The 16,808-nt window shown below is 38.1% G+C and overlaps 1 protein-coding gene across 3 annotated transcripts in view; it reads left to right on the top strand.

The window, feature by feature from the left end:
• nlgn2a (neuroligin 2a) overlaps window positions 1-16,808 on the top strand; it is a 195,891-nt gene that overhangs the window by 167,426 nt on the left and 11,657 nt on the right. For all 3 annotated transcript variants that reach the window (XM_037547666.1, XM_017710304.2, XM_017710303.2), the window contains one exon: window positions 14,192-14,377. In XM_037547666.1, coding sequence (XP_037403563.1) covers window positions 14,192-14,377 — 186 coding nt within the window. The remainder of the gene's footprint in view (window positions 1-14,191; window positions 14,378-16,808) is intronic.

Raw genomic sequence — 16,808 nt, 5'->3', positions numbered from 1 at the left:
GGGACCTTTATTTTTATCTGGCTTTTTATTTTTTATTCAACTCTTTCAGAAGAAAAGTGCTGAAGACACTGAGGTCACAAAACATTTCTGTCTCACTTCCTAAGTCTCTCTCTCTCTCTCTCTCTCTCTCTCTCTCTTTCTCTCTCTCTCTCTATGCACTCCTAGAAATTCGCTCACTTCAAACTTTCTCTACATGACTGCAGAATGTGAATGCCCATTTCCAGCAGTTAGAACCTTAGAATTGTTTCTTCTTTCACAAATAAAGGTTCCTCTGCACAACCCTGGTCCAAGGGTCTCCCTTTGCTGTTTAGTGGTTTCTCTGCCCTTACACAACCAGCCTTCTGCTCCAGAAAAGCTTGTTAATGAGATCATGAATTGGCTCAGGCATGGAGGAGCAGGAAATCCACCAAACTGTGCTGGGCAGGTGGACACTAGGAGCAGGTTTGGGAACGTGCCATAAAGAAACAAGCAAATATCTATGAAAGTTTAATAGCCTTCCTGTTTTTAGAGTTCTGCTAAAATATAGACTCTGTTGATATATTCTACCTGTAGGCAAGCCAAATTTAGCATATTTTGACTCAGATGGGGAGAGGTTTGTCCATTAACAGATTAGTATCTAAAACATACAAGTGTTTTTTTCAGTAACGTATGACAGCGACCCTTAAAAACATATCAGACTGTGATGTCTGATCTTATCTCTCTGTTCATCTTCCCTCAAACAACATGCAGAATGAGGTTCAGTTACTTAACATTTAAAGAATTTTGACATTTGTTTTCAAAATAAGCGTTGTCGGAATTCATCTGTTACTTTCAGTAATTCACTAAACTTTTTCATTGATATTTTTTGTGTAACCTACAAAACTAGTGATTTTTATTCAGTGTTTCACAAACTGCACTGCTCTAAATCCAGTTAATCAGGATTAATAAAGGTCTTGGTCTTTTTGGTGTTCTTTAATTATTCTAATATTGACAATATGCTTAAACAACCTATTGTGACATAATTTATCATGATACCATTACATATCATATTGCCCCTTGGTTTGAAAAATCAAACATGGAAAATTTCCATGTTTACAACATTTTAAAAATTGTTGCATTAGTAATTTACCACAGAAACATGTTTTTGTCCTCATCAAGATATTAACGTTGATAGTACTAAATAACTACACTACGTTTGAGTACCAAATTCTGGTTGTATGGCAACCCTAAAATGAGCCCTGTTCCACCATTTAGCACTTAGAGAACCCTGTTAGAAATATTTGTTCTATATAGAACCTCTACAGGAACAAGCTAAATAGCTGTAAAAACCCCTTCCTCCCTTTAGACTATAGCTGAAGAAGAAAAGAATATATTAGTTTTACCCATTTATTTATACTGTGGCTGAATTGTGGGTTTTTTTTTCCACATCTCAGTCTCACCATGGCATTTTAGAAAAGATCTGCTCCTAGAGTAACCAGCAGAAAATATTTTATTTCATGGACATTTGAAAGAGAAACAGGTACAGAGAAATAGATAAAGAGGAGGAGGTGGAAATGTAGTTCAGTCAGTTAAAAGGGATATTGTTGCCGATGGATTTTGTGGCAGCATCAGCACATTGGTATTACGGGTGGTTTGTCTCGGTAGGCTGAGGGATTGCGCTTGTAAAAAGTCATGTCCATAACAGCTCCCGTACCGGAGTTTTTTCTCCAGTGCTTTCAGGCCTTGTGCCCACAGCTTCCGCCTCTTTACAGCATACACAGATAAATGGATAATCCTCTTTGTCATTAGTTTCATATTCTCAGCCCTCTTCATTTGGTGCGTATGGAAGCGCTTTGCTCGTTATCTGACAGATATATTCAAATATTCACCAGATTCAGCACAAACTGCCACAATTGCAGCTGTTGTAATGAAATGTATTTTATCATATTATTTGCATATTTTAATTATGCCACAGGGTAGGAGAGAGTGAGATTTGAGCTGTGAGATTTTCAGCTTTGGCAGACTTTTGAATGGGAGGAGATGAAAATAGCAAATAATTCTGGGAGTCATGTAGAAGTCACCTAACCACATTAGCGTAACTGCATTGGCATCAGTTACTCCAGATGGTCCGAGCTCAAATATGAATCAGAGGGGCCATACAAACATACAATCATATGCAAATCCTTGCCCATGGTCAAATTGCATCTTTTTTGATAAGTGAGAGTAAGTATACTCTCTGTACAGAGAACACACATTCTTATGCACATTTGCTATTTATTTGCTGAATTTAATCTGTTGGGAAAAAAAATATGGCTTGTGCCAAAGTTATAGCACATTTTGTATTTTATGTTTTATTTTTTTCCAATAGGTGCACCATAAATTGCAGGAAAATGTCTTATTTAAGTTTGTTCCTTGTGAAGGATGTGCTAACTTATTTTCACAAATCAATAAAACATTCATTTTGACCAGGGGCATTGAAACTTTTGCATACCACTGTAACTACATTTATCACTCTACTTGTTTTGTCTGTGTACTTTATACATAGGAGAGACTGTATACACAGGCATTCTTTTTACACATGGCCACATAGGCCTTTGACTGCAATGGTAGGCCTCTGATCTGGTATATAAATAGGAATGAATGTTTGCAGATGTGGCAGCCCAAGTTTGCCAGGATCAGAGAGGTGTGTTACCAGTAATGTGGACTCTTTCTATAGCTCAGACATTAGACTATAGTTTCTTTCTACATTGCTTAAAATGCTTTCTTGTATTTAGCAAGCTGTTTAATCCGCATGGTATTTGTATTACAAGTTAAATATGAGCATGTACACAATTCTACATGATGTTTCAGCAATGAAAACAGTGTTCTTTTCTGAAATACGGAGCAGATAAACATCACTGTGTGGAGAGAGAGAGGCATGCAAAATGTGTTTAATTAATCTTTTGAATTGACCCCATATGTAATCAAAGTAGAAAATAAAGATGTAACAGTAATCTATTGTAAATACATATACTCACTGAGCATGTCTGCAATTGAAGCTGGTTGTCATAAACCATGAAACTACCTATCAAATCTTTGTGAATTCCTCACCAGATGTGAAATGTTTCCTTATAAATGACATTATATGTAGGAGAAATTACAGCAGAATGTTCCAACACAGGACTGTGTAATTATTAGCGGTGGGAGTCGCCTAAGGCTCTGCGATACAAAATGATCACAGTACTTAAGTCATCGTATGATATTATTGCGATTTTAAATATATTGCAATATAATGTGTTTTATTTTATTATATTAAATACAACCCCATCCTTGCACATTTTTGTAGGAGGTCTGTAATGTTTGCCCGAGTGTAACTTTCGTGTACTGCTTTAGTTTGGAATATGTGAGACAGCAGTCACCAGTTCTTTGTAAGATAATGCTGCTTATAAGAATCCAATTCCCTGAGTGTCCACACATCGCAAGTTAATGCAGTCCTTTCTGCTATGCTCAGAGATACCTTAGCTTTAAGCTTTGCTTCTCTGTCGAGCTGGGGTATCGATGAAATAAACGATAAAAAAACAGTTGATGAAAAACGTTCCAGTGTCTTGAGCATCTAAAGAAAGACTTCATTTTCCACAACATTGTATGGATGGACACAGGTCTTTGCACATGAAGTAGGAGATGGACTGTGTTTTCTTGGTTCGCTCAGATCTAAAAGGTAGTTTTGTCAAGCTGATTTATACGGTGGAGCTGATTTAACACAAACCAAAAGTCAGCTTCTTATTGGAATTTTCCTTTTCCACCTTAAATGGTGCAGCAGTTATTATCCATCACCAATCAGTAATAAACAATCTATATTTGCCATGCATTGTATCAATCCTTGCTATCTGTGATTGTTGTGGCTGATTATTATTATTATTATTATTATTATATGAAATAATAATTGCAATTTATTATAAATTTGTTTAATACCCCAAATATAAATAAATATATAGACACATTATACTGCAAAGCTTCATAGGCAAGAAATCATTTGGTAAGATATTGGATTCTATCCCTAAATCTAAACCCTATGATAAGAATGTGTAGGATTAATTAAGCCATATGCTCAGTGTTGGATTTAGAGCTTGTCTCAGTGCTCTGCATTTTCATCAAAGTTTTTCAGTGTTTTTCATCTCAGTCTGACAGGTGTTCTTCACAATGCAGCATTACCATAAGCACTTTGTTCTACATTCACTTCAATGCAGAGACATTTCTGCAATACTGTGTGATTACAAGCTGCCAGAAATAGCATGCTGTGAAATGAGCTGAGACGATAGAGTGTAACTAAAGGAATGTCAACTTCATTGCAGCCTATGATAGCATTTCACGATACCATGTAACTGGCAACTAATGTTAGTACTTGAAATGTCACAAAAAAGTTTCTGACAACTTTATAAAAGCACAAACACCTAACATAGGAAAATAGACCCCATATAGAGTCCATAGTCCACCAGATAGAACAGATAACACAAAGTGGAGGATTTCGGGTTTTGTGCTGTGGCTCTATGATTATTGGTTTTGGTCCCGGTTAGTGAATACTGGCCCTTTACCTCTGAGCTGGGCAGTTAACCCCAAGTCACTTCAGTATACCATGTGTACATTGCACTGCTCAATAAAAGTTTAGGGACATTAACTTCAACTGTATCCAACTGCACTGCAGGAGATTAGGGATTACTGTAAAAAGCGGCTCAGCGGGTCAGGTAAGGGGCTCCCATTAAAATTTAGAAAGATACACTGTGTGTATGTTGTTATCTGGTGCATTTGCAACATACTAATACCTTAGGAAGAATTCAAACTGGAATACCACCCACTACTTCTACGTTTTCACAAATAACTGGTGTTATAGATTTTGCCATGAACTTTTTAGTGCTGCTTGTCAATCCACGCTGCCGATGTGTTCTTGTGTACTTATGTGCATAGATGCATCACTTTCACCGACTTACAGTGTTTAAGTTCCAGTATCAGCTCTTACACATAAAGTATCATGATCGACCCCTAAATATAAGATAATGCCACTTGCATAAGAAAAATAGGTGGAAAACATGAGTAAAACTAAATTTTTTACAACATTAAGAGCTGCATAGCCAATATGTATTTGTGTCTAACAGAGAAAAAACTGAAGTCACTTGTTGAATGTAGTGCAAACAGAACCTTGGCACATTTCCATCAAAATAATTGTGAAGTGGGAAAAATTAAGCCAGAGGTCGTCCTCCCAGAGATTCATTTGTGTGCTCTTCATTTGTGTGTGAATCTAATCAGGGTATTAATAAAGGAGGAGGCAGAGTGGGCAAGATGGCCCCCTGAGATGAGTCTTAAGTAGATGTAGTGCTCCAGCAGGGTGTGCACGCATCAAAGGACATAAATGTGTGGGCACAGAGACGTTGTACACACACACACACACACACATACACCCACACACTCCTGCATTTGTGTGCATGTGTTGTGGAAGGCTGGCAGACTGCACTTAATTAAGTTCTGTTTTTATCTGCTGTGCTTTGTGTGTTTAAATGAATTCCTCCCTTTCTGTGTCAGGCTTTGATACTTGTGTACTGCAATATCACCCAGTGTGTGTGTGTGTGGTGTGTGTATGTGTGTGTGTGTGTGTGCATGTGTTCCATCATGCAGTGCTTGGCTACAAATGCCCGCTGTCACCCCCATTTCACCCCCCATTACTCCCGCCAGGAGGGCAGGACAGGGAGCAAGGGAGCAGAGAATGAGAGTAATGGAGGGAACACACACACACTCACAGAGAGAGAGAGAGAGAGAGAGAGAGAGAGAGAGAGAGAGAGAGATTGTTTGTTGTGAGTTTGTGGGGAATTATAAATTGTCCTCCTAGGATTCAGGATTGTTTTCATGGTAGAAACACTATTAATTAGAAACATCATTAGAGAGAGAGATCTAGAGAGGAGGGATTTGGCTGTTTTATACTATAGGTCTTTTTGCTCTGAATACTGTCCAAAAATTACACTAAATTCACTGTAGGATTTTCCCAAACTAGAGTTTAAAAATGATTAAAAGATGAAGAGAAAATGGGACTCATAACGCTTTTATCTTTGAGACAAAGGAGAAAATCAAGCCATTCTTCCATCAGATCTGAAAAAATCCACAGGTGTTTCTCTCCATCCTTCCAAGGTGAGAAGTAAGCTCAAGAGTCCAGACCTCAGCATCACTGAATGTTTTTGGGATCACTTGGATCGTGAGAAACAGAAAATCCAACCAGTGTCTAAGACTGAACTATGGAGGTTTGGAAAAATATCCCTGCAGCTATAATTAATTCAGATGCACTTTAAGTCAAGCAGATCCTACACACTGTGGCTATGGCTGTGAAGAAAATGGTCCCCTACTAGAGGTGTGCTCCCCGTCCTCTGTGTTCTGTGATCAGGCCCATGATACAATCCTATATGGCCTCCAAAACTTTTCATTTTATGTTACCATTAGCCAATTTCACAATGCGCTGCACTACAGTCCCCAGCATGCACTGTGCTCTGACTCTTCTCCTCCAACAATAAATGGGGCAACGGTTACACCTCAGTTCTACACAATTCTATACAGTTCCATACCAGTCATACCACCAAACACACCAGCTATATTTCAGTTGCAGTCCAACCAATATAAACACCTAGCGTTAGCTTAGAAATGGAGCCCAAGTCTTCATGAACCTGGAGTAAAGAAAAGGTGTGTAATTTGAGCAAATATGTAGGTTTAAAAGACTGATGGGGACATTTAAATTTGTATTGTTTTTAATATTAAATTTCAAGTACTCATGTAATATTTCTTCTACAAGTGTCTGTATTTAACTGCTAAAGTTTTTGCATATTTTGAATAAACAATGGCCAGTTCAGGTTATAGCACAACATTAATCAAAAATGAAAGATTGTTTTTCTCTGGCATATGGATTTGTTGAGATTTTTTAATATTGCCCCTTTAGTGGTTGAGTTTGCCACCCCTGCTCTAACCCATACTTCCTCATCAGTGTTGTGCTATATCGGAGGGAGTATTATTTAATTTACTAAATGACAATAAAATGCATTGATGTGTAAAAAAATTCAGACACTTTCACACCAACATTTTTAAATTAGTAATTAAATAAATAACATTAGGCTTGAACAAAGCTGAAAGTATTGTCTTTTATGTAGCTGTTGAGATGGGTGTAACGTGAAAGTGCAGGAGATAATGGAAAATATGCTGGTTAGTGAATTTGGACACTAAGACTGTCTGGTATGTTTAACAGTGCCTTAAAATGCAAATAAGGATCTGTTTTGTAAGGATCTGTAAATCTCTGATCTCACAATGATTTGATTGTGATTTTTTTTAGTAAAACTCGAAATCTTAGATTTTACCACCAGCCTGTAATGTGTGTAGGGAGCACAGAGCTGAGTGATGCTGATGCTGTATGTCTTTAATAAAGAAGGTATTGATACACGGTGAATGCCAGTGATAGACTGAATCACATAAACCTTAGTGAACCATTTCACATATGCAGTTTTAGAAGGCACCTGTAAATGAAACACACACTCACACTCTGATTTCCCTCTGTAAATATTCTGGAACAGGTCTGCCTCACACGTCACCTCACACACCTCTCAGTGCTCAGAATTACTTCACACTTTTTCAGCTGACTTTCTCTCAGACGTCTAGCGTCTAGTTTTGGCCTTTTTTCATCTCTTTCTCACTCTCTGTCTCTCTCCATTTTCTCTTTTTTCTTCTTTCAGATATAAATGTCCTTTCAATCTGCTGAGGAAAACATTCACCTTCATTAGTTGTTGATCTGTTTGTTTCAAGGTGTAGAGGCCTAACGGAGCTATCCTCGTGAACATGCAGCAGTATGAAACAGAATAGAATGAGCGAGCAGAAGGAGGCTGAGCTTCATGGAGTGCTGAATATGTTCACAGAGGTGGTGATACGAACCAGACGTCTGGTTTAGTGGCTCAAAAAGCTACATCATTTGATGCCTGAAATATTGTTTTATGATAGTTTTGAGATAAATGTTTAGTTTAAAATGTATTTCATGAAATCCATTCATGATGGAGAGGTAAATGCAGGGTGTTGTAAGACAAAATAGTACCCAAAGAAAATAATAAGGAACCCAGGTCAGTAAGTTTCTCTACAATACAGCATTTTACATCTCTTTACATAAATACTTTGTTTGCATTTCATCAAATGAATTATGCATAATTTTTTTATTAAATCTATAAAATTCCCTATTTACTATCATTTACTGTACATTTTGCTGTAGCGATGTGTAGCTATATAATTGCAATATGGTATTTTGTTCATATCTTGCAGCTCTAATAATGACAAAAAATGGTGTGTGTAAAATGTCTTTCTCCCTTCTTCCCTTTCTCCCTCTGTCTCTCACCCTCTCTACCCTCTCTCACTTGCTCTGAGCTCTATCTCAGGAGTTACTGTATCTTCACATTATCTGAGCTGTATCTTGACATTTCCCTGAGACTGTGTGTGTGTGTGTGTGTGTGTGTGTGTGTGTGTGTGTGTGTGTGTGTGTGTGTGTGTGTGTGTGTGTGTGTGTGTGTGTGTTCTGCCGCAACGAACATGTCCCTGCAAGCACAGTGGGAGTCACACTAGTGAAAGCTGAGAGTAGCCTTTCTCTCACAAAGTAGTGTAATGCATTACCTTCCAATTTTTGGAATCACATCACAGTTACTGCCTTATTAATAACTGTGTTAGAGAACAATATTAATTACACACAGTTAAATCATTCATTTCCCCTATTCATGTGCTACCTGCATCAGCTGATTGAGTGAATATGAGCAGCGCAGAATGAGTACAGAAAGCACTGTAAACTCGTCCAAAAATCTGGCAAAGCATCTAATTGTGCTATGAAACTGATGGATAATGATCCCTGTGTTAAAGAAAAGGCTCACCAAAGACTCCTTAATTTTAAATCCTTAATTTTGGGGCAACTGTTTGTGAGCTCTGTCTAGTGGCTAGTTTTTGGGTTTTCAAACGGCATCAGCTGTCCATAATTTTAATCTGATGTAACTGACTGTGCTGTTCAGAGTAAAGGCAGAGATAGTAACAGGCTGTTTAAATGATGCTTACTATTATGAGCTGTTACTTTCGGAATAAAGTACCATTTGTGAGTTTTCTTTGTACTTTCCCTTTGGCACTGATGTGTTTGGGTTTTATAAAGTAATGATCAATAATTAGTAATCCCATACAGTTTGAGATTTGTAGTCATTTGTAATGCATTGCTTTTTTGAATAACTTCCCCAACACTATTAGATTTTATAGCAGTTACTGAAAAAAATATGGTGGTTACCGAATAAATAGTCTTATGATCAATAACTGAATGATAAGAAATAAGGCTGTGATTTGCAGGCTGTGTCACAGACACTCTTCAGTTCTGTTACACCAAGCACACTCTTACCTAGACACTCATGTTATAGATCACTGTGCAAGCTCTGTGCTTTATATGCTTTACTGTATTTCAGGGAACACTTGCTACTATCACATATTCACATACAATACATCTTATATCTGTGAATACACATTCATGTCAGCACAAAAGCTATACACATCTCAGCACTGAAGCTAATCAGAATGCAGCAGAGTGAGGCATGAAGCAGTGTCCACTAAGAAGAGGCCTGAACTTCCAGCTTTCACTGAATATCCACCTATCTCCAGAGAAAGAGAGAGAGAGAGAGAGAGATTGTAATGTCAGAGGAAAAGCAGCAATGAGGAAGATTGAAAAGAGTGAGAGATTCGCAGGAAATATTTTATTTATGGAGATAAATTAGAGGAGCGATGGAAAGAGAGTAGAGGAGAGAAGGTCAGATGGAGAGAAAGGGAGAGATGAAAAGGAAGAAAAACATCTTAGATCTGATGTCTTTCCTCCTGGAAATGAGGGGGTGGGGGGAGCAAGAAGAAGTGCACTGGAGAGAGAATCCTGCTTAAATCCATGCATATTTAGCTCATTATGGTCCAGATTTCATTATTTATTTTCTTCATTTCTCAATTAATACAGCTTAACATATGTAAAATATTGACTCTGGTTTTAATTGCTTTGTACTGGCTTTTGAACAGTTCTGCCAAGAAGTGTTTTCGGTGCAAGAGATTAAAACAAAAGCCAAAAAGCAAGAGACAGTCATGAGAGGGGAGAAGAAAGAAGTGTGAAAAAGAGAAGGGAAGGCGTCCAAATGAGGAATGCAGTGGAACTTGCTAGTTTTGTCTTATAAATGGTCAATTTGTCTTGCTCTTAATTGCTTTTGTTTGGCTGAAGCCTTTGAAAGCCTGTGATTTCAGACGTGTAGCTTCTTACTAAGTGGCTCATTTAAGCATTACTTGCAGTGGGTCAGTGAAAGGGCTGAAATGCCAAACCTACATCATATACTAGCATTATGAACTCTCTCTCCCTCGCTCGCTCTCTCTCTCACGCACACACACACAAGTGTGCATTTCACTGGAATAATTGGGATGGGGCTGCCAAGAAATGCTAATGATGATGATGATGATTATTATTATTAAGGTAGGTATAAAACCACACTAATTAGAGCAGGTTTAAAGTAGCAGCAAGCACCCGAAAGCCTACATATGTTGAGGTGAGTTAAGAAATGGATTAAGAAAATATGGACAGGCCAGAGCACATATGGACTAATTTAGCAGGCTTTGTGTTACATGATGTTTTAATCACCATTACACTAGACATAATCTATTAGTTAACCATTAGAAGGAATCAGCAGTGCTATAAAAACATTTTGTCATTTTGATATAAATTCTTTTTTCAGTCGTCGATCACAATTTTGACAGAAGTGCAGATTCCAAACCTCCGATTGACGCTGCATTTGTGTTCATACCTAAAAGAAGAAATATTTAATTTATTCATTGAATTTGATTTCTTATTTTGCAAATTTTGCAAATAAAACTTTCCTTGACATTAAAACCAACAGAACAAATTCGGAAGTGCAGACTCAGACCTGTCGATATATAATGCAAAAGTCATTCATTATGTAGATCACTATGTAATTAAATATGTAATATGTATGTATGTACATTAGAAATTAGCTGGCCCCTTTGTTTAGATGTTCTGCTAAAATGCACGCAAGTTCAGCTGTCCAGAGTAAAAAGTGAATGCAGGCTAGGATAGTTCTGTGCTTTGATGAAATGCAGGTGAAAAAAGACCTAATGATGTATTAAAAAATGCTAGGTAATGTAAAATTGCTCACCAACTTCTCCCCATCTCCTCAACATTGATTCCTGTAGTTTGAATATGGATGTTGCACATGACCTATGTACCATGTCAAATTTCATATTTCCGATTGTTGTGAGTTGTTCAGAAATAGTCAACTTTATCATTCCTTTCACCTAGTTTGGTTGGCTGCACTGTAAAAAAATATTTAGTATTTTAATTTTAAAATCTATTACTTTCCTATGTTATAAGGAACTTGATTGTTGTTCATTGAACATAGAATAACAAGATAACAGAGCAATAATCTGTTTCACATTCTATAAACTTATATTTTGATTTTTTAAAATTCATTAAACATTTTAAGGCAACAAGCTTAAGGACCTTTTATAAGTTTAAACTTTGGATCATTTTTAAAGCACATACTGCCACCTGTCTCGTAAAGGAAATGTAAATTGTTTCACTTTCCTGTAATATAAATGTAGCAAAAGGGTTAACCTGGAAATAGTGCTTGTATTGTTTATAATTACTAAACTATTCATTTCTTACACTTCCAAGGTTCTACTTCTGGTCATTTTCAGCAAAAATTTAAATGTAACAGTTCTTCCTAGCTTAGTTAGCTACATTTTAGGAGTAACTTCCCTGCAACTCTGGAGTCACTCATGCATCTTGCATGGCAAGCTGTGCATATTGTGTAAGTTGTGTGTGTGTTTACAGTGGGTGTGTGTGTTTGTGTGCAGATGGTTAAGCAGTTGCACTCAGTACCGGCTCATGCTGTGACAGCTGCAGAGGCAAGCGACTATACAGTAGATGTGTAATTATAATTGCAGACTTGGCTCTGGTGTGTGCGTATTTGCGTATGTGTGTGTGTGTATGTGTGTGTGTGTGTGTGTGTGTGTGTGTGTGTGTGTGTGTGTGTGTGTGTGTGTGTGTGTGTGTGTGTGTGTGTGTGTGTGTGTGTGTGCACGCACTGACAGCACATCTCTCTTTCTCAAACGGGAGAGTTTGTCTGTGACGCCTCACTGTGCAGCAATATGAGGGGAATGGGAGTGCACGTGAGTATGTGTGTGTGTGGGGGGGGGAGTTGGGGGGCAGTTTGAAAGGCTATTTGTACATTTCTCATAGCTAAGCCATTTTAGGCAAAGAATATATATATATTATATATGCATATTGTGTGTATGAGCTTACTGCTGGTTCTATCATACTCGTAGGTCTCATACAGGGAGATACCTGTCCTTGTCCAAAGACCTAGTCAGGTAGTCCAGTCTAGTTTAGGACTTTGCCTCCCAAATCTATCAAAGATATTTCTTGGTATTATTTATTGTCTTCTCATTCTTTTGCAATAACGTAACATAATGTCTACCCATTTCTGTTCACAATCAGCAAAAGGACAGTTAATTGTTTAGATTTTAGCTGATCTGTGTTACAATTTTATGAGGTAAGGTGAACTAGGTGATTGTACACACTGCATTGCTGCCTAATGGCATAGCATATTTATGCAAAACTCACTGGTTTTTCATTTAAAACTGCTCTATGTAAGTTTTGAGGATTTGGAGGCCTCTCTAGTGCAAATGTGTAAAATTGCATGCAACATGCAGAAAATATTTTGTAAGGGCAGTTGTACTTTAGATCCTTTTGATCAAATGAATCTGATTGTTGCAAGAGTATTCAACGAGAACTCAGAACTTGGTAAAGGTCGTGTCTTAAAAAGAAGTAAGCAAATGTTTACTTCTGTCATCGTATCTTAATCAGTATAATGTTGGTTTTGCATTTGAGACCTAAACATATATACACACACCAACACTACTGTACCCCTTACCAAGCCAATAAAAGATCCATTAGTCTGCATTGAAGTCCCTGTAGTTATTGAATAATAAGCCTTAGTATGTAATAAGCCTGTAATGTTAAGGGGTTAATGGACCAAACAGGCTTTTTAAACTCTTAACCCTTTAAGACTGAAGCAAAAGTGTGTTTTTGCCATGCAGTCTGTGATGTCTAAATGTTATTGAAGCATTTATTTGATATGGACATTATTGGGACAAACCGTTTTTTGAGATAATTCACAGATATCAGCTGCCCTTTACAGTGTGTCAAAATTTCATGATGAATGGACCAATAGAAAGGATCCAAATTTGTTGCAATAAATAATTTCTTCTTTGATAAGTTAAAATATGAGGCTTGTTTCATACTAAGGCTTATTATTCAGTAACTGCAGGGGCTTCAATGCAAACTGGCTAATCTATTCACACCCTAAGCAATGCCATGCAATGAAATACACACTCTGATGCTGATTGTGTGATGTTAAAGTTTATTAGATAATAGAATGCAGCATGATAAAATTCTTTGAAACACAATGAGCATCAGTTGAAATACAGCAACATCTCACTCTGCCTCAGCTTTTCTGCTTTTCTTTTTGCATTCAGAAGATGTTTCACACATTTTTGATATACTCAGCATCTGTGTGTGTGTGTATGCGTGTGTGTGTATGTGTGTGTGTGTGTATGTGTGTGTGTGTGTATGCGTGTGTGTGTGCGCGTGTTCTCTGCAGAGTCAAGCTTTGATCATGTAGAGTTGCTGGTGTCTTGGAGGCAGATGAAACAGTTTCTTCAACTCAGCTCAAAACACCCACCCTCTCTCTCCCCCCCTCTCTCTCTCTCTCTCTCTCTCTCTCTCTCTCTCTCTCTCTCTCTCCCTTTCTCTCTCTCTCTCTCTCTCTCTCTCTCTCTCTCTCTCTCTCTCTCTGTTCTTCTCTCACACACTCTAGTCTCACATATTTATCATTTATTAGCACACCTTGGTTTTGTTCCATGAGTTAACCCTGAATGGAGAACATTGAAACTGCTGCTGTTTCTTATGGCTCAGTGCAAGAGCTGCAAAAGTTGCCTGAGAGAAATGAAGGTGTTAGATGACTTTTCAAAACATGGTTTATTGAGCTAAGGGAAGTGATAACACTCGTTGCTTTCTCAGTATTGCAGCTTACTTCAATTTAATAGGTGATTTACTACTTCAACTACAGAACACTTGCCAAAGTGATGACCTTATTTATTCTATCTCGCTCTCTCTCTGTAGGTTTTCTCAGTACAGGAGACCAGTCTGCTAAGGGGAACTATGGGCTGTTGGATCAGATCCAGGCTTTGCGCTGGCTGAATGAGAATATTGGTCATTTTGGGGGCGATCCAGAGCGCATCACAATTTTCGGCTCCGGAGCTGGAGCCACCTGCATCAACTTACTGATCCTGTCCCACCACTCAGAGGGTAAGAGGATTTTGTATGTTTTTGTACATCTTCAGATAAAAATGTCTTACCTTCGTAGGAAAACCAGAGTAAAACCCAGTGAACCTGCTCTGGCTATGAAGTGCTGCTTTATTTAACTAAAGCTCCATGTTTCTTCTCACTTCAGTTCCCATAGTTATATAGGATAAATTGTTTTAATTGAAGTCTTGCAGTTCAAATCAGAATAATAAGCCTTAGATCATGATAACAAGTAATACCGGGATTCCAGGCTGTGAAGTTTGAACAGTTGTACACACGTTTTTCATTAAATCATAAAAAATGAATTGCAGAAAATATGTGTTTCAGTAGTGACGGTTGTTAATGTTACACACTGATTTTCAGACTTTGGGGCACATATACTGTAAACAGTGAGATCGCCATGTGGCCATGAGGGAGGGACAGGGATGCAGCCTCACTTTCTGCTGTAAATGCACAGGTGTGGCTAAAATAAGGCTCTGCATTATGGACTAAAACTCTCTACTGCAGTAGTCATATGAAAATGCAGTGCAGTGTTTTTTGAGGTTTTTTCATTTAAAATTAATATATTTCAGCTTCACTTCAAAAGAAATCAGAAAGATCTTCCAAAAACAGAAAGTATCCCATATATTATGATTTTGTGCATGTTTAGCTTATGACTAACTCAATTAATGCCTTGTTTAATTGCATAATTAATTATTGAACATGCTTGTGTTTGTCTTGACCATTTAATTATTTAACACGTGAGTGTTTGCTCGTTCGCTCTCGCAGTCATTAGGCTCAGTGTCAGTTCTGCATGCAGGGCCTGTGTGTGTGTGTGTGTGTGTGTGTGTGGGTGTGAGTGAGTGAGTGAGTGAGTGAGTGAGTGAGTGTGTGTGTGTGTGTGTGTGTGTGTGTGTGTGTGTGTGTGTGTGTGTGTGTGTGTGTGTGTGTGTGTGTGTGTGTGTAATTTCACCTGCCCTTTCAGACTCGCATCATCTGTGTATCACTGCTGTCTCACTCCGTTCTTCTCCATTGTCAAAAAACCCTCCATCTTCGTCCCCACCGTCCTCATCCTCACTGTCATCCTCACCTAACACCAGTCGTCCAGTCCTGACCTGCCAATCACTACAGGTAAGCCATGACAGCCCTTCTCCCTGGAGACGCAAGCCATGTCAGCTCAGCCTCATTCTATGGCCTGTGTCAAATCCCAGCAGAAGACACACAGCTGTAAGCTGTAGAATGATAGGGAGATAGGGCAGAGGAATGTGGAGAGGAGAGGACAGAGCACAGTGACTGGAGACGAGAAATCCCAGACACAGGAAAGGAAGTAATCATTTTCAGGGACAATTTTTTCCCTGACAGGCATTTTGTACATGTATAGGGACACTGCAAACTATACAGAATAACATTTTCACAAATCAGAATGCTAACTAATGATATCATTTTAACAGCAGAAAATATTTCAATTAACATTAGCTGACCTCTTGGTAGCTGACTAAATTCTTAAATGATCACCAAATAGAGCAATGCTAACAGTACATATGATCCAACAATCTTGCAGTCAATTTCAATCTGTTTCTGTTTCTCAGTGGTAGATCAGCTGACTTTAAATAACAACAGCATCAGGATGGATACAGTGGCTGACTCACTACTTCCTGGCACTTTAGCCAGGGTCAGTTCTAGCCTTTCAGCGATTCTAAGCAGGATTTTGCTAGGTGATGGACTGTAAAATTAGGAGCCGAATAATAACAGTAACTACCACAAGCTGTCTAAATTACATACATTTATAACTGGCTAATTTGTGTATTCCTGATGACTGGATGCAATAAGCCAAAACAAATGTAATGAAGTTACCACAAATAAAAAACACATATATTTACCTTGAAGTTTCAAGCTTTTCCATCTCATCTTCTTTTCTTTTCCATTTCTTATTTCCATATGCACATGTTCTTTCTGAGGCATGATTAACCAGTTGCTTTTTCCTCTCTCAAGCATCTTAGAAATAATGGTAGTAGCCCAGAATTTGTCAGAGAGCCTGGTGGCTGTTGGGCTGTAAAGAGCTGTTTATGGCCTTATTATTTAGAGCTGAAACTGGCCATAGCCTTTTGCCTGCCATTGCTGCTAAAAGATGACATTTCAGCAAGTTAGCCCTTCACAGTTGATGCAAAAATTTGACTGTTTCTGAAGTTTAATATCCTCTGCTCCATTGATCACATGAATTCTCTGTGCAGTCATTGCTTTTGTTTGATATGTAAAGAAGGTGATCTAACAGAGCTAAAAGAATTAAGATTTTTTTATTTAGTTTGTGACCAGCGTCCTTTCTGTGTGGAGTTTGCATGTTCTCCCCGTGTCAGCAGTCCAAAGACATGCAGTCAGGCCAATTGGACAGGCTAAATTGCCCTTAAGTGTGAGTGTGTGAGTGAATGTGTATGTATTGTATGTATGTATGTACTGT

This window comes from Pygocentrus nattereri, chromosome 2 (assembly GCF_015220715.1).
Source record: "Pygocentrus nattereri isolate fPygNat1 chromosome 2, fPygNat1.pri, whole genome shotgun sequence".
NCBI classification, from domain to species: domain Eukaryota; kingdom Metazoa; phylum Chordata; class Actinopteri; order Characiformes; family Serrasalmidae; genus Pygocentrus; species Pygocentrus nattereri.
The sequence above is the reverse complement of the archived record's forward strand: the minus strand, read 5'-3'. Positions and strand labels throughout refer to the sequence as shown.